This window comes from Heterocephalus glaber, unplaced genomic scaffold (assembly GCF_053883595.1).
Source record: "Heterocephalus glaber isolate CG9 unplaced genomic scaffold, H.glaber_assembly_v1.0 deba00001504, whole genome shotgun sequence".
In the NCBI taxonomy this organism is placed as follows: domain Eukaryota; kingdom Metazoa; phylum Chordata; class Mammalia; order Rodentia; family Bathyergidae; genus Heterocephalus; species Heterocephalus glaber.
In genome coordinates, this window is record NW_028258324.1 from 32,983,864 (window position 1) to 33,002,796 (window position 18,933).

Consider the following 18,933-nt stretch of genomic DNA (forward strand, 5'->3'; position numbering starts at 1 on the left):
GTGGGGCAATATTTTGGGAAAATGCTGTGTTTTCATTATACTTTCCCCCACCAATTTTAGTGTCCACTGATGACTCTTCTTGTCTTAAGCACTTAATTACCACGTTGTTTGAAAAGCAATGATTTTCTTTTTACCTCATTCTTACTACATTTATCAACTAGAATTCTACTCCTCTTTCACTGATTTATTTATATCAATGCAGATTCATAGATATTTATTTCTATTTTGTGAGTAATAATCCATAATTATTATTTATTTTGTTGCTCAATGCTTTTCAGATTTGTCTAGCAGGAGACACTTTGAGTTGGCTCTTGTTTCCTTTTGATGTATTCTTATGATTTCTAAGCACTTCTTTAGTTTTTGGAACCTTAATGTTCCCAGGGTGCTCTTGTACTGTAGTCAGCCATTTCTTCAGAAAGCCCTGTTTACATTTACTGAAGAATGGAATTTAGACACCAAAATCTGAGTGCTAGGTTTATTTATTGGTTCTAAAGGAACTGTAATAAACTCAAAATGAGAAATTAAAGTATATTTTAAATGCCAAACAAGAATCTTTTCTTCTTAAAAGAAGTCCTCTGGGTATGTCTTTTGCAATAGACAAAACCTTTTTGTATGGTGAACAACCATTCTGTGATTGATTATTTGAACATTGCAATATTAAATTTAAATTAGTGTAAAGAGCAACAATTATGTGTTAGAATATTAGAGTGAAGAGCTTTAGGGATGGTTCAGGGAGCACATAATGTCAAGGAGAATGTTAGGTTAGTCTGTAACATGGTTCATTCTCTTCGATATGTTCTTCACAAGTCAGCAAGTCAAGATTGTAAAAAGCAAGACTTCTCATTAGAGAATGTTAATACACCCATTTAAGAAAGCCTCATAGATATATCAAGATTAAAATCATTTATTATTTAAAATAAAAAACTGTATACTTTATACCATTTTCTACCTTACTCCATTAGTAGACTTGGTCAGAAAATATATGTTGGGAAACTCTTTTAATCTCGTGGTAATACTGGACATTTATAAATTATTTTTCTGTACCTGGTGGTAGGGACCTGTGTCCTACCCATCTACTGATGATAAATAGATGGAATAATGGAAAAGTTTTTCTAGGGAGTGTTCAGGGAGGGGAAGCCTCCTTGCTTTACTCTTCTGAAAATGAGGAAAGAGCAAGAAAAGCCCTTCCCCAAACATGTCAGTTTTCTGTCGTTGTGACAAAATACCTAAGGAAAACAACTTAAAGGAGGAAAGTTGTATGCTGGCTCACAGTGTCAGAGATCTCCTTTCCCAGTACTTGTTAGGCAAATTTTTACTCATCTTTTTAAACTCAGCTCAAGTGATCATTTCCAGGAAAGTAAAAAAATTCCAATCTTGCAATTAGCCACCCCTTTGTCTATTCCCTTTCAACACTCTTTCCACTATACCAACATAGACGATATTGAATTTTACTGTTAGTACCTGTTTGTCTAGTGTCACTATATCTCTAGCACCTGACACCCAGAGCAGTGGTAGTGGTGGTGTAAGTAGTCTGGTATGTATAAGTAGAAGAAATCTAGGACAGAGGTAAAAGCATTTTCCTTTCCTATGAAGGTATTAGGACATATTTGGCACCACTATGCTTTAGTATAAACTAGTATTATATCATAAAAATACACAATTTTAATATACCACACAAGTAAGTTAAACTTTTCTAGTGGTCAAATTAAAAAATGAAAAAAAAAGAATTAAATTTAATAATTTATTTAACCTGATATATACAAAATGATTCTTTTAACATGTAATTATAATCTAATATGAAATAATCATATGAAATTATTGAGATAGTTTACATTTTCATTTTAAAAATTAAATCCTTACAATTCAGGGTACATTTTACACTTATAACCTAACTCAATTTGGCCAACCACCTGAATTACCACACATGGCGAGAGTTGTCTTACACAGCAAAGGTGTAGAAGAAAAGAAATACAATTCCATGAAATAAACGAGTTTGAAATTCTTTTCTTTTCTTTTTTTGGGTACTTGGGATCGAACTCAGGACCTTGTGCTTGTGAGGCAGGCGGCAGAACCACTGAGCTAAATCCCCAGCCCTGAAATTATTTTCTTTATAAAACTGTTTCCTAGACAATTGAATTTTACAAATTGCTTTTCTCCCATCTTGCTTTCTAGTTAATGTACTATATGAAGATGGTTAGATTTGAAACCCATGATGGAAAGATAATAAAATTTGATAGTAATGGAGACATGTTTGGACACTACGATATTCTAAACTGGCAACTAGATGATAATGGAGAAGTTGCCTTTGTGAAGATTGGAGAATATAAATTTAAACCAAATAAGATTGAACTTGTTTTGGAAAAGAATTCGACGATATTTTGGAACACCGAATCATCAGGGGTTAGTTGTTCTGACATCTTATTTTGTATATATATATATATATGAATTTGTATATATATATTTATATTTACAATGCTATATTTTTTTTATGCAATGATGGAGTGCAAAACACCTAGAGATGTTTTCAAATTCCAAATCAATTTTCCCAAGTACAGTACATACCTTTTTTATATATGGATTCAGATTTTTTATTTAATTTTTTTGAAACGTTTTCTTGGATTGCAGTATTACATTTTAATTTCCTTATTTTGTTTTGTTTATTCAAGTACTCTGGTGACATTTACTTGACCTCCTTTGTCTGCCTTTCATTTCATCCACTTTTCTTGACTAGTTTTTGTTTTTTTCTCTATGATTTTTATTCTTTGTATTTTCCTGCTTTTATTTGATGACATTTACTATGTTTTCATTGAAATAAATTATTTTTAACCCCTTTTTACCTCTATCTTAATTTCTGAAATGGATTTTTTTTTTCTAAGTAAAATAAACTTTAATTTTATGTCATGTATTTCTTACTTTTTAATTTTTTTTTTTTGGTATCGGGGATCGAACTCGGGTCCTTCCGCTTGTGAGGAAGGCGGGGGAACCACTGAGCTAAATCCCTGGCCCCTTACTTTTTAAACTTTTTCCTTTGCTTTTTTAATATTTAAATTATTTTCAACTCACATATCATGTATTTCTTCCAATTTTAGATCATGTATTTCTTACTTTTTACATTTTTTTCTTTGCTTTTTAATATTTAAATTACTTTCAATTCACATAAAAACATAAAAATTATATGTATTTATGGAGTTCTATGTGATGTTTCCATACATATATATTATGCAATGTTTGGGTCAGGTTAAACATATCTATCTCATCAAACAGTTATCATTTCTTTATGGTTAGAACATTCAAAATCTGTTCTTTTAGCTTTTTGAAAAGTAAAGTACATTATTGTTACTTACAGTCACCCTACTTGCAACAGCACACCAGCGCTTCTTACTCCTGTCTAAATATAACTTAGTACCTGTTGACCAATCTTTCCTCATCCTTCCAACACACGCAGTTGCCCCATCTTCTGATAACCACTGTTCTATGGTCTCCACTTCTAGTGAAATCAACATTTTTAGATTCCATATATGAGTGAGATGTAATACTTGTCTTCTGTGCCTGGCTTATAACATTTAACATAATGATACCCAGTTCCAGCTATGTTGTTGCTGATGACAGGACTTCGCTGTTTTAAAATTTAATTTTATGGGACGGGGATTCAGCTCAGTGGCACTGGGCCTGCCTTGCAAGTGCAAGGTCCTGAGTTCAATCCCTGGTATCAAAAAAATAATTAATTTCATTAGTATATTTTTAAAGTACATGAAGTTTACATTCATCTTAGGGAGTAGTACATGTACTTAACATATCTTGATTCTTTTTATTCCCTTTCTCCTCTCCACCTACCTCCCTCCAGCCACCTCTAGATTTCCTTTCCTCATTTTCATTATTATTGTTATTATTATTATTTTAGTTCATGTTTGCAACAAGTAATGATTACATTCATTGTGGATATTTGGAGCATGTATATGATGCATCTTAAATATTTGTTACTTTTCTCCTCTCCCCTCCCTTCACTCATAGTCTCTTGGATCCCTTCCCATTTGCAAAAGATCTAGCTCCCTGATTCCTTTTATAAGTCTTATTTTGCTCTTTATTTGTACTTTGCATTACTCAAATGAGAGGACCAGATGGTACTTACACTAGCGTGATGTATCTCATTTAACATTGTGTTTTCAAAGTGTTTTCATTTTTTTACAAATGTCTTAAATTTTTCCTTCTTTATAACCAAGTAGTATTCTGTTATACATAATTTAGCTATTATGAATTGTGCTGCTATAAACATTGATGTGCATGTATTTCTGTAATATGATGTCTTTAGCTCTTTTGGAAAGATACCTAGAAGGGGAATAGTTGGGTCAAATGGAATTTCTATTTTTATCTTTTTGAGAAATCTCTGAATTGATTTCCATAATGCTTGGACTAGTTTACATTCCCACCAACAATATGTAAGTGTTCCCTTTTCACTGCAGCCACGGCAGCATTTGTTATTGTTTGATTTTTTGATGATTGCCACTACTTTTGGTATAATATGAAATTTTAGTGTTGTTTTAATTTTCATTTGTCTAATGGCCAGAGATGCTGAATATTTTTTCATATCTTTATTGGCTCTTTGTAATTCTAAGAAGTGTCTATTCATTTTACTTGCCCAGCTTTTGATTGGGTCTTTTATTTTTGGAGGTCTATTTTTTTAGTTTTTATATATTCTAGATATTAGGACTTCATTCTTTTCATGGCCAAATAGTATTTCTTTTTAAAAATTAATTTTATTGGTACATTTAAGGTATACAATATAATGACATTCATCACTGGAAATTTGCACCTTTACATAATCTCTCTTGGTTCTTATTTTATCCCCATTTTCCTGTCCTTCAGCCCCTTCCACCCCTCCCTATCTACAAAGACTTTGTTTCCATTTTTTCTTTTTCTCATATTAATTCCATTCTTTCTTTTTTTCCCCTACTCCTCCCACTTCCCCTTCCCCATTGCACCTTTTCTTCCTATTTCGCATTATCTATCATACTTTTTAGTCCTTATTTACATGTTCAGTTTCTCACACTAGAGAAACTATTCAGTATTTACATATGTGTGTCCTATTTATTTCACTTAAGAGTATTACCTCAATGTGCATCCATTTAGCAATAAATGCCTCTAATTTCTCATTTTTTATGGCTGAGTAGTACTCTATTTCATTAAAAAATACTTTTTCTTTGTCCAGCCTCCAGTTGATGGGCAATTGGGTTGCTTCCAAGTTTTAGCTATCACGAATTGTGCTGCTATGAACATGGATGCACCTATATCTCTCTGGTATAATTCTTTTAATTCTTTTGGGAAGATACCCAGCAGGAGAATAGCTGGGTCAAATGGGACTTTCAATCCTAGTTCTTTGAGGTATCTCCATACCAATTTTCACAGTGGTTACACCAGTCTACACTCCCACCAGCAGTGGAGTAGGGTTCCTCTTTCTCCACAGCCCCACTAGCATTTGTTATTGGTTGTTGTCATGATAGCAGCCATTCTTACTGGGGTGAGATGGAATTTCAGCATTGTTTTCATTTGCATCTCTCGAATGACCAATGATGTTGAACATTTTTTCATATGTTTATTAGCTATTTCTACTTCTTTGTCTGAGAAATGTCTATTCATTTCAGATGTCCATTTTTGGATTGGGTCTTTAAATTTGGTAGGTCTGATTTTAAAAAATTCTTTATAGATTCTAGATAGTAGACCTTTGTCTGAGGGACAGCTGGTGAAAATTTTTTTCCCACATTGTGGGTTGTCTCTTCACACTGCTGGTGGTTTCTCTTGCTGTCAGAAGCTTTTTAGTAAGAAGAGATCCCACATGTTGATTGTTTGTGCTAGTTCATGGGCAACTGAGGTTTTGTTCATAAAATCTTTTCCTATGCCAATGTCTTCCAGAGTTCTACTTAACCCCTGTTCCAGCCGGTTCAGGATTTCTGTTTTAATATTTAGATCTTTAATCCATTTCAATTTTAGTTTAGTGCATGGTGAGGGATATAGGTCTAGTTTTAATATTTGGCAAGTTGAAACCCAATTTTTGCAGCACCATTTATTAAAGAGGCTATGTTTCCTTCAGTGAGGGTGTTTGGCTCCTTTGTTGAAGATGAGATGGCTGAGTGTGTCTGGAGTTGTTTCTTCATGTTCTAATCTGTTCCACTGGTCCTCAGGTCTGCTTCTTTGCTAGTACCATGCTGTTTTTATCACAGTAGCTTTGTAGTATAGTTTCAAGTTGGGGATTGTGATACCTCCTACCTTGTCTTTATTGCCTAGCATTGCTTTTGTTATTCGAGGTCTCTTCTTGTTCCAAATGAATTTTTGGATTGTTTTCTCAAGGTCTGTGAAGTATGGTGCTGGGATTTCAGTTGGGATTGCATTGAATCTATGTAGAAGTTTTGGAAGTAGGCCAAATAGTATTTCATTGTGTATTTGTGGCACATTTTCTTTAATCATTCATCAGTTGATGAACATATAGGTTGTTTCCATTTTGTCACTGTTTTGAATAGTACCACAGTAAACCTGTGAGGGCAGATGTCTCTTTGACATATTAACTTCATTTCCTTAGGGTATATTCTCAATCTCCTAAGTTATGGGATTGCTGGATCCTATGGTGGTTCTATTTTTAATATTCTCAAGGACCTCAATACAGTTTTCCACAGTGATTTTAGGGTGTCTCTTCACCATAGGTTGTTTCTTTTGATATACAGAAAATTTTTAATTTGATGTAATCCCATTTGATCTATTTTTGCTTGTGTTTCCTGTGCTTTTGACTTCTTAGAATAATATCTTGCCTCTGATTAAGGCTATCTATGAAAAACCAACAGCCAACATCATACTAAATGGTCAAAAACTGAAAACTTGAACACTAAAATCAGGAACAAGACAAGGATGCCCACTATCACCACTCCTGTTCAGTATAGTTCTGGAAACATTAGCCACAGCAATTAGAAAAGAGAAAGAAATGAAAGGAATAAAGATAGGAAAGGAAGAAGTTAAACTGTCATTATTTGCTGATGATATGATACTTTACATAGAAGACCCAAAAAACTTTGCCAAAAGACTTCTAGACTTAATTGACAGATTCAGTAGAGTAGCTGGATACACACTGGTCAACACTCAAAAAATAATAGCCTTCTTATACACAATTTCAGACTCACTGAGAGAGAAATTAGGGAAACAATTCCTTTTACAATAGCATAAAAAAAGAAATATCTAGGAATCAATCTAACAAAGGAAGCAAAAGACCTCTACAATGAAAACTACAGCTCTCTGAAAAAGGAGATTGAAGAGGATATAAGAAAATGGAAAGACATCCCTTGTTCCTGGGTAGGAAGAACCAATATAGTGAAAATGGCCACACTTCCAAAACTGGTGTATATATATAATGCAATGCTGATTGAAATTATAGCAAAAGCAAAAATAGCAATTCTAGGCAACAGGAACCTGGCTGGGGGTATCACAATCCCCAACTTGAAACTATACTACAGAGCTACTGTAATAAAAACAGCATGGTACTGGCAAAGAAACAGACCTGAGGATCAGTGTAACAGATTAGAAGATGCAGAAACAACTCCAGACATGCTCAGCCACCTCATCTTTGACAAAGGAGCCAACCACCCTCATTGGAGGAAAGATAGCCTATTTAATAAAAAGTGTTGGAAAAACTGGATTTCAACCTGCCAAAGATTAAAACTAGACCCATATCTATCATCATGCACTAAACTAAGATCGAAGTGGATTAAAGATCTAAATATTAAAACAGAAACACTAATCTTGCTGGAAGATAAGTTAGGTAGAACTCTTGAAGACATCGGCATAGGCAAAGACTTTATGAACAAAAACTCAGTAGCATGGGAACTAGCACAAAGAATCAACAACTGGTATCTCATCTGATTAAAAAGCTTCTGCACAGCAAGAGAAACCACGAACAGAGCTAATAGACAACCTACAATGTGGGAAAAAATTTTTAGCAGCTGTACCTTAGACAAAGGACTACTATCTAGAATATGTAAAGAATTGAAAAAATTCAACCCCCCCAAATTCAAAGACCCAATTAAAAAATGGGCAACTGAAATGAACAGACATTTCTCAGACAAAGAAGTAGAAAGAGCAAATAAACATATGAAAAAATGTTCAACATCACTGGTCATTTGAGAGATGTAGATGAAAACAACACTGAGATTCCACCTCACCCCAGAAAGAATGGCTGCTATGAAGAAATCAACCAATAACAAATGCTGGCAGGGGTGTGGGGAGAAAGGAACCCTTCTCCATTGTTGGTGGGAGTGAAGACTAGTGCAACCACTATGGAAATCAGTATGGAGATACCTCAAAGAACTAGGAGTAAAGGTTCTATTTGACTCAGCTATCACCCTCCTGGGTATCTTCCCCAAAGAATTAAAAGAATCATACCACAGTGATATATGTACACCCATGTTTATAGCGGCACAGTTTGTAATAGCTAAAGCTTGGAAACAATCCAAGTGCCCATTAAGTGGAAACTGGATAAAGATGTGGTCTTTTAATAAAATGGAGTACTACTCAGCCATAAAAATTGAGAAATTAGAGACATTTATGGTAAATGGATACACATTGAGGCGATACTCTTAAGTGAAATAAATAGGACACACATGTGTAAATACTGAATAGTTTCTCTAGTGTGAGAAACTGAAAGTGTAAATAAGGATTAAAATGATTCAAACAAATAATTGATAATTTGAAATAGGAAGAAAAGCTCCAAAGGGGTAGGGAAAGTGGGAGGGGAAGGGGAAAGGAAAGAAGGGAAAGGAAAAATTATGAGATAAGGAAAAAATGGAAACAAAATCTTTGTAAATAGCGAAGGATGCACAGGAAATGGGGAAAAAATAAGAACCAAGATATACCATGTACAGGTACAAGCACCCAATGATAAATGTAAGTGTATTGTATATCTAAAATGTACCAATAAAAGAATTTAAGCAAAAAAACCCCATCTTGCCTATAGAAGCATTTATTCTGTGATTTCTCCCCCTCCCTGGCAGGTTCATTGTTTCAGGTATTAATCCATTTTGAGATGAATTTTTTTGTTTTCCTTTTGTTTTTTGTTACCAGGGATCGAACTCAGGTCCTTGTGCTTGCGAGGCAGGTGGCGGAATCACTGAGCTAAATCCCTGGCCCTGAGCTGAATTTTTTAACTGGGGAGAGATAGTCTAATTTAATTTTTCTGCATGTGGATATCTATTTTTTTCAGCACCATTTATTGAAAAAACTCCCCTTTCTTCAGTCAATGATTTTAGAACCTTTGTCAAAAATAAGTTCATTAAAGGGCCAAGGATTTAACTCAGTGGTTCCGACGCCTACCTCGCAAGTGCAAGGTGTGGAGTTTGATGCCCGGTACCAAAAAAAAAAAATACATTAGTTTGTTATAGATGCTTGGGTTTACCTATAGACTTTCTGTTTTCTTCCATTGGTCTATGTGTCTGTTTTAATGCCAATACCATACTGTTTGATTCCATAGTTTTGTAGTGTATTTTGAAGTCAGATAATATAATGCCTCTGCTTTGCACTTTTTCCTCAAGATTGCTTCGGCTATTTGGGTGTTTTGTGTGTGTGTATGTGTGTGTGTGTGTGTGTGTGTGTGTGTGTGGTTTCATATGACTTTTAGTTCTTTTTTCTAGTTCTGTAAAGAATATTGGTATTTTGATAGGGATTGCATTCTGTAGAATATCTTGGGTAGTATGAATGTATTGATTCTTCCAATTCATGAATGCAGAAGTTTTTCCATTTATTATGCCCTTTTAAATTTCTTTTGTCAATACTTTATGATTTTCATTGTAGAGAACTTTCATATCTTTGGCTAAATTTATACCTTGGTATTTTACTCTTTTGGTAGCTATTATAAATGGGATTGTTTTCTTGATTTCCATTTCAGAGAATTGGCTATTGACTTACAGTTGTGCTGCTATAGATTTTCGTGTATTGATTTTGTGTCCTGCAATTTTGTTGAGTTTGTTAATTAATTGGTGAGGTCTTTAGTGTTTTCTGTGTATAAGATCATGTCATCTGTAGTAACAATTTGATTTCATCTCTTCTAATGAGGATGTTCTTTATTTCTTTCTCTTGTCTGATGGCTCTGATTAGGACTTCTAGTAGTATGTTGAACAAAAGTGGTGAAAGTGAGCATGCTGATCATTCTAGATCTTCAAAGGTGTTTAGTTTTTCACCAAATAGTATTTCATGGCCAATAGCATGCTGTTAGCTGTTTGTTTATTATATATGGCTTGTATTATTTTAAGGTAAGTTTCTTCTATGCATAATTTGTCCAGAGTTTTTGTCATGAAGGGATGTTGAATTTTATTAAATACCTTTCTGGAACTATTGAGATGGTCATATGTTTTTTGTCTTTCATTATGTTGATGTGTTGTTTCATGGTTATGATTTGCATATTTATTGAAACTTGCATCCCCGGGATGAATGCCACTTGATTGTGATGAGTAGCTATTGGATGCACTTTGTTAGTATTTTGTTGAGACTTTGTGTATCTGTGTTTGTCAAGTATATTGGCCTGTACCTTACTTTCTTTGTTGAGTCCTTGTCTGGCTTTGGTATTGGCCAATGCTGGCCCTGTAGAATGAGTTTGGGAGACTTCTTTCCTTTTCATATTTTGGGAATAATTTAAAAAGTATTGGCATTAGTTCTTTAAATGTTTGTATATGTGCTGCCAAAGTGAGCACTAGTTCTTTAAATGTTTGGTATAACTCAGCAGAGAAGCCACTTGGTCCTGAGCTTTTCTTTGTTGGGGGGCTTTTTATTACTGTTTCAATTTCATTACTCATTAGAGACTTATTCAGTTTTTAAATTATTTATGATTCAATCTTGATAAGGTATATATGCGCAAGAATTTACCTATTTCTTGTAGATAATTGAGTTTATTGGAATATAATAGTTTGTAATAATCTTTTATGATCCTTTGCATTTCTGTGGTGGCAGCTGCAATGTCTCCCTCTTCATCTCTGATTTTTTTCAATCTTCTCTGTCTTAGTCTAGCTAAGGGTTTGTGAATTTTCTCTTTTTGAGGAACCACACCTTCATTCTGTTGATCTTTTGAATTCTTTTAGTCTCATTTATTTCTGTTTTGATCTTCATTATTTCTCCTTTTACTAATTTTGGATTTGATTTATTCTTGTTTTTCTAGCTTCTTGAGATTCAGTGATAGGCTGTTTATTTGATATATTTCTGCTTCTTAATGTAGGCATGGCTTGCTGTAGACTTTCTTCTTAGTACAGCATTTGATTGTACCATAATTTCAAAATTTATTTATTTATTTTCTTCTCATTTTTTGTTCTTCTCCCCTCCTCCTCTCCTTCTTCCTATTTTTGTGATGCTGAGAATTGAATTTGCGGTAAATTAGGTAAACATTCTAGGTAAACACTCTATCACTGAGCTCTGTCTTCAACTCCTGATTTTTAAATTTTGAATTTAAGATAATTTTGCATGCTTCAAGTGCTTTTCTGAGCATATTTAATTGTGTTTTAATTACAGTAGCTTTCTATTGCTTAATAGCTGTGCATGTGTTTGCATTGTGTGTGTTTTAGAGGGGAATATTAATCTGCTGGAACGTTTTGATTTTTGTTTTCTGCTTACAGTGCAGTTGTATAGAAGCACAATTCTGTTTTTGATAATTTTTATGGACAAGTATTAGGGTTTTGGGTAGTTTACAAGTTCCTTATTTCAAGATGGCCTTCTATTAGGATAGTGAATATACTTTACTTAAGGAAACTTTTTTGTGGTAAGAGACAACTTAATATATCTTTTGACTTTGTGGTCCATGCTTGTTTCTATAGGATCCTTAACTTCTCCCCCCTACTCTTTCTCTTTCCATCTATCTCAAAGAGAAACTTCTTTATGTGGCTTCTGGTCACCCTGGAGTGGTGCCTTTCTGAAACTCACCTTGAGTCCTTCCCAGTCCTTTCCTGATAGCCAGGGACGTCTCTATAAAGTTTGAGATCTGTTTTAAAGTAGAAGATTTTTTTCCTCCTAGGAATGATTTCATCTGCTCTCCGTCAACCTTAGGTTCTCGGCTCCCCCTTACCTTTTTCTGCATCATTCTTTCTGGATTAGCATTATTTTCCATGCATCCAGGATTGAGGGAGGACTTCCAGAGACATCCTCCTGGAAGTCAATGACTAAGTTTCTACTCTTAAGTACTTTGAAGTTTGTAGCATTCATGGATCATGTGTGACTTCATTTTCTTCTCAGTTCCTTAGTTACATTAATCATGTCCAGTGCTCAACAGCCACACACAGCCAGGGGCTACTACGTAGGGGAACACAGATGTGTAAAGCTTCTATTATTGTGGAAAGAACAGAATTGCTCTAAGCCTAAAGAATAAACTGTCTTCTGTGGTCCAGAGCTCTCTCCTTGGATGGTGAACTACTTAATGGCTTGTTTTGAGACTTCCCGTCTGTATTCCTTGTGGCACGTACATAGCAGGTGTTCAATGCAAGCTTCTACAGAAAAAAAGAAAAATGTTATTGTTTGACTATACAAGATTCACAGAATGCTTATTCTACTAAAAATTGTAAATTTAGTGATAAATGCCTATTTTAATAGTGTTTCAGTAGAGTGTGATAATTTTATTTTTCTTATCTTTGGTATTAAGTTGAGATTATATTTGTATAATGAAACTGCTTCAAATGTAATTTACCACAAACCTATTAAATATTCACTGTAAGTGGTACAAAAAGCTTACTGCCCCCAAATTGCCTACAATCTGAGCCTATAAATATTAATTAATTTACTGAGCAAATATTTATTGAGTACAGTAGTACATGTGCATAGGAACTGGGGATACATCAGTGTACAAAATAGAACAAACCCTTGCCTAAAGTATTTATCATTTCAGTGGGAGGAAATAGGCATAAAACAAATTAAACACATAAGTTACACAGTATCTTAAAGGATAATAATGCTAGAAAAAAATAACAAGGATGAGATAGGAAGTACTAGGGACAGTATTGTACTGTAGTTTCAGTGTTGGTCAGGCTGTGACATTTGAGCAAAAGTCCAAAAGGAAGGAGCTGGACACGGTGGCACACACTTGTAATCCCAGCATCCAAGAGGCTGAGGCAGGAGAAATGCCATGAGTTTGAGGCTAGCCTGAACTACATGGTGAGACCCTGTCTCAAATAAAGCAGAAACAAAAACAAGAACCAACAAAACAAACAAACAACCCCAAAAGGAAGTGAATCCATTCATTATCAAGGGAAACACATTGCATTCAGAGGTTCATCAACTTCTGAACCCTGAGGCATGGGTATAATTAGCATTCTAGAGAGATAGTAAGGGATCAACGTGCCTGAAAGAGTGGAAGAGAGGGAGCATAGGAGAGAGGTGACAGAGGTAAGAGAATACCAGGCCAGGTGGCAGCTTGGTGGCTACTGGAGGTTGGATTTGGCACTGAATAAAAAAGGAAGCCATGGGGAGGGGGATTTAGCTCAGGGGTGCCACCGCCTGCCTGGAAAGTGCAAGGTCCTAAGTTTGATCCCTGGTACCAAAACAAAACCAAACCAAAAAACCAAAAACAAAAAAAAGGAAGCCATGGAAGAGTTTGACAGAAGAGAGTCACAATCTGATTTAGGGATGTTAAGGATCATTCTGTCTGCCATGTTGCAAACAGACAGAAAGCTTGGCAACTGGATGATGGAGAGTAGAACCAGGGATACTGTGAGAAGACTGTAAAATCATCCCTCCAAATTAAGGAAGTTTGAGCCAGAATCTATGTGAGGAAAGTGGTAAAAGTAGTTAGATTTTGGATGTCCTATAGGTACGGGGCAAATTGGACTTGGAAGTGTCATGCACCAAACAGCTGGAAGATAGTATAGGGTGTGATTTAAGCCATGATGATGACCCAAGGCTGGTGTTTGGGGAGAAGATGAGTCTGGGGTTGGGGAGAATACATATAGGCAAGTAATAGAGTAGAAAGCTGGAGATTATAGGTAAGAATGGTGACATGGTAGAAATGATGATGCTCATAACAGAAATGTGGAAGTTGGGAGCAGGAATAGGGTAGTTGGTAATTTCAGTCATGTTGAATTTGTTGTGATGGTGGTCTCAAAGTAGGTTGGAAGTTCAGAATCTAGAATGGAGAGAGGTCAGGGAGAAGAGGATGGTGTTAGAGATCAAGATTTGGGAGTCCTTCTGGAGATGCTGATTGAAGATAAGAGACTGAACAACCTTTTTCAGACCAAGGAACAACAGAGGACCAAGGAACAAAACTAGGGAAATGCCCAGAGTGGTAAGGAAGGTAGAACAAATAGAACCAAGAAAATAAATAAAGGGAGACAATGGAAGAAAAGGGAGCTTTCATTTAAAGGAGTTTATCAAGAATGTCACATAGTTAAAGGAGATGAGGGAGAATATGTCTAGAGATAAAACTATTAGACATGGCAAGTTTTGTAGTGATGAGCAAGTTGGAAGCTAGATTATAAGGTGAGAATGAAAAGGATATGGAGAAATGGAGCAAAAGGCATAATTTCATCATTTATGATGCCTTTAAAAAAAGGGATATGAACTGGGAAATGGTGTTGCATACCTGTAATATCATCACTCTGGAAAGCTGAGGCAGGAGGATTGCATGTTTAAAACCAGCCTAGGTAATTTAGTAAAACTTTGTCTCAGAAATCAATCAATCAAACAAACACAAAAACAAAACAGTACGTAGAGAGCTCTTCCTAGAAGACTGGATTAAGAAAGGAAATCCATTTCATTCAGTGATGATGTCACTATTTATCTTTCAGAATTTGACAAGGCCTTGCTGTCACTTCTTTCTGTGATAGCTACTCCCCAAAGTACTTTGAAATATTCTCTCTTTCTCTCTCTCATTTATAGGAAGAAGCCTATGTGATGAGCATATGATTTCTGTAATGTTATATACCATAACCTTCTCAGAGATTTCTAATATCTTCTTTTATCTAATTCAGATTTATCCTGAAAAACTCAAAGTATGACCATTCTGAATTCCAAAAAGAAAACTTCCCTGTTAGTTTAAGATATAAACTAATCTACAAAATTGCGTTTACTTTGATTTCAAAGTGCACCTGTGTGAAGGATATAAAGGAAGGCTTGTGTTTACTACTGAAATTTCCAAACTCATTTAGCAGGAAAATATTCCAGGACCATGCCTTGTCTGATTTTTCTTTCCTAACTTTTCCAATATAAAAATCTGCCCCCACTGTCCTCCCTCCCTCCCTCCCTTCCTTTCTTCCTTCTGTTTATGACACAACTTTGACTTTAAGTCTATATTGAGGTGACCTTGCTGAGAAGTATTTTTCAGGCCCTCAAGATAATTCTTAGGATCACAGGTCCCACCAAAACAGGTACAGGTGTGTTAAATTGTCCCATCCCCAGAGTTGCATGGGCATGGAACCTGGTCTAGATTCGGTTAGAAAGAACTAGCTCTATAATTTGTTTTGCATTTCTAGAATCAACCACAAAACTATCCATATTATTGTTCTCTTTCTCTATTATCTTTGCCCAGATATCCTAGATTTCCCAGAATATCACAAAGTTTACACAGAAAGCCAAATACGAATTTTCTCAGTCTCATAGGTGGTGGAGAGGAAGGCCTTGTTATAAATCCATTGTGTTTGTCTTTGCTAGCTTCCCCACTCAGTGTGTACTGATGTGTGTCCTCCCGGAACGCGGAAGGGGATTCGTCAGGGGGAACCAATATGCTGCTTTGATTGTATCCCATGTGCTGATGGACATGTATCAGAGAGAGCAGGTAGAGATGATAATTTTCTCATTGAGATAAGAATGCAATTAGATTAAATGTGTTTTGGCAAAGAGGTCCTTGGAAACCTTCTTTATAAATATGTGTGAACAACTCAACAAAATAATTAAAACCTATCCAATTATTAGATGTCATATAAAATACAAAAACTGTAATTAAAAAATTTTATTTTTTATTAATACATGTTTGTAATACACAATGAATGCATTCATTATGGGGAATGCATATATATACAACATCTTAATCCTTTGAAAAAACTGATACTGAGTTTCAGTTCTCAGACTGCTATAGTTGGGAAAAGACCTGTGACCATGAAGTTAATCAAGAAAATACAAAACAAAATATGTGAAATGTGAACACTGAAATTCACAAAAAGTATTTGTTGCTGAGATAAACAAAACATTAATTATGTTCATAAATGGGGAAAAAGGTGACTTACAGTTCTTTGTTTTACTGAATTATCTGTAATTTGGAACTATAAGATCTAAAATTCTATCCTTAAAGACAATTGGCTGAAAGTTATTAAATTGTCGAAGTTTAGAGCACATGAATTCTGTAACTACTGCTGCATGAAGTACTCTCCACAGCTTGCTAAGTTGTTGCTCTTCCTGAGCAGAATTTTAGTTAGGCCTCATGTGCTTAGTCCATTAAGCAGTTGGAACAGGGTTATTTTTATTCCTACCTTCTGTTAAAGATAACACAGATTGTACTTATCTTTTGTCAAATGGCCCTCAACAATGATTCATTTAAAAGAGAATTTTTAAAATGTAAAAATTTTCCCTAGATGTAAAACAGGCACAGTGTAACCTGAACAACTCCCTGACCTCATGTGGCCAGGTCTCTGCGCTGAGTGACACCTCCAGGAGGCCAGTCTAGCAGTCAGAAGTGATTAGAAGGGCATTTCAGTCATTATCTGCACCTTTCAAACAATGTTAAAGAGATTCATTTCATAATCTACCATACACTCAATCTCAAACAACTTTTTCTTGCATGATATTTTCTCTTAGAGCCTGTTTTTGGACAAATGAAACCTTTCTCAGTCTCAGGCAACAGTTATTGTTTTTGTTTCCCTTCTTAGCTTCAGTCTTCCTCTTCCTGTTCCTCAAATCAGGATCTGAATGGTGAGGAGGGGAAAAGCTGACTGGGCAAGGCCAAAATTCTCTTCCAAGGGACTGAAATTGAATGGAAGACTGAAAACACTAGTATATTAACCAACATTATACCAGCCACAATCCTCTCATTTGTTTTACCCCAGTAGTTTTGATTTTCTCATTTATGGATTATTGTTGAGTTTATAATGATACAGTAATACCTCCTTTCTCAGTAGACAGTTGGAAGAGAAAGAAAGAAGCGTGCTATTGGAAAAAGCCAATGCAAGAAAGGCTGAAATTAAGAAAGGAAACTAAATTTTTAAAATTGAAAACAATCACTCTGTATGTATTATTATCAACACTATTTTATCACCACTTTTTTGAGATGTTATCTGTATTCTGTGTAAGGAATTTTCAGTGAGTTCTTACTCTAGCCTTTGCTCCCAGCTGTTCACAGTTAAAGGGGACAACTGGATTCTCTTGCAGTCATTTCTGTTTTTTTTTTTTCAACAGGTCAAAGGGAGTGTGACCAATGTGGTGAAGACTATTGGTCAAATGAGCAAAAGAGCATGTGTGTGCTGAAAGAGGTGGAATTCCTGGCTTATGATGAGGCTCTGGGATTCACCCTGCTTATTCTCTCCATCTTTGGGGCCCTTGTGATCTTGGCAGTCATGATTGTGTATGTGATATACAGGCAAACTCCTCTGGTGAATGCCAATGACCGGGAGCTGAGCTTTCTCATTCAGGTTTCTCTTATCATCACTGTGCTGTCATCTATTCTCTTCATTGACAAGCCGTACAACTGGTCCTGCATGGCCCGCCAGGTCACGCTGGCCCTGGGCTTTTCTCTGTGTTTATCTTCCACTCTTGGAAAGACTATATCATTGTTTTTTGCCTACAGAATTTCCATATCCAAAACCCGATTCACATCCATGCACCCCCTTTTTCGAAAAATCATTGTTTTGGTCTCTGTTGTAGTTGAGGTTGGCATATGCATAGCCTACTTGGTATTACAACCCCCACGGGTATACAAGAACATGGAATCTCAAAATATAAAGATCATTTTGGAGTGCAATGAAGGTTCTATAGAATTTTTGTGCTCCTTGTTTGGGATTGATGCCTTCCTGGCCTTTCTATGCTTCCTTACAACTTTTGTGGCTCGTCAGTTGCCAGATAATTATTACGAAGGAAAATGCATCACTTTTGGGATACTGGTTTTCTTTATTGTCTGGATTTCTTTTGTCCCTGCTTACTTGAGCACCAAAGGCAAATTCAAAGTGGCTGTGGAAATATTTGCAATCTTGGCATCCAGCTATGGTTTGTTAGGTTGCATATTTGCTCCCAAGTGTTTCATTATTTTGCTGAGGCCGAAGAGGAATACTGATGAAACTGTTGGTGGGAGAGTCCCCACTGTAGATAGGAGCATGCAGCTAACTTCAGCATCAGTGAGCAGTGAGCTTAACAATACCACAGTGTCAACTGTTCTGGATGAATAGTGTTGTGGGTTATATGTAACCTTGAAATTACAATTATGATATGGTTCAATGTTCCCTTTCAGATTGTTCCTAAAGCAGCTGCCTGAAGCTCTAGGTGTAATATTAAGGATTTGTGTTCTAGAGGTGTAGCCTTAGCACAGTATATGATGTCTCATTCTCTAAGATACTATTTAGCGTGAGTTAGAATACCTCTTATTGAAACTGTAAACTATTTTATTAAAATATTTCATAATACTTTCACATAAGGATTGTTAGTAGAGAATATGATAGGCATAAATTTATCTAAAATAATAGCACACAAGTGGTTCTTCAATATATTTTGTTCTTAAATCATGGGTCTCTGACCTAGAATTCTGTATTAAATAAAATCATCTAGCAAGGACCAAAAAAGACATTTTGTTCTACATTCTATTAATGCCTCTCTGAAATAGTTTTCTGACTATCACTCATAAATTTTCCCTTGGAGCAGGAAGTTTAGAGAATTCTTAGAAGATGATTATGTTTCAAAGGACTCTAGCATATAGACAATATCAAGGAAATGAAATATTGACAAAACTGAGCTCCTTCT

General features: G+C 35.4%; 1 protein-coding gene across 2 annotated transcripts in view; it reads left to right on the forward strand.

Annotated features, from left to right (window-relative positions):
* LOC101720103 (vomeronasal type-2 receptor 1-like) overlaps positions 1-18,365 on the forward strand; it is a 28,614-nt gene extending 10,249 nt beyond the window's left edge. The window contains exons 5-8 of one of the 2 annotated variants that reach the window (XM_087185967.1): positions 1,948-1,952; positions 2,173-2,400; positions 15,646-15,769; positions 17,383-18,365. In XM_087185967.1, the coding sequence (XP_087042093.1) occupies positions 1,948-1,952; positions 2,173-2,400; positions 15,646-15,769; positions 17,383-18,365 (1,340 nt within the window). The remainder of the gene's footprint in view (positions 1-1,947; positions 1,953-2,172; positions 2,401-15,645; positions 15,770-17,382) is intronic. The other variant, XM_004834499.2, reaches the window with a different exon arrangement.
* The last annotated feature ends 568 nt before the right edge of the window (positions 18,366-18,933 follow it).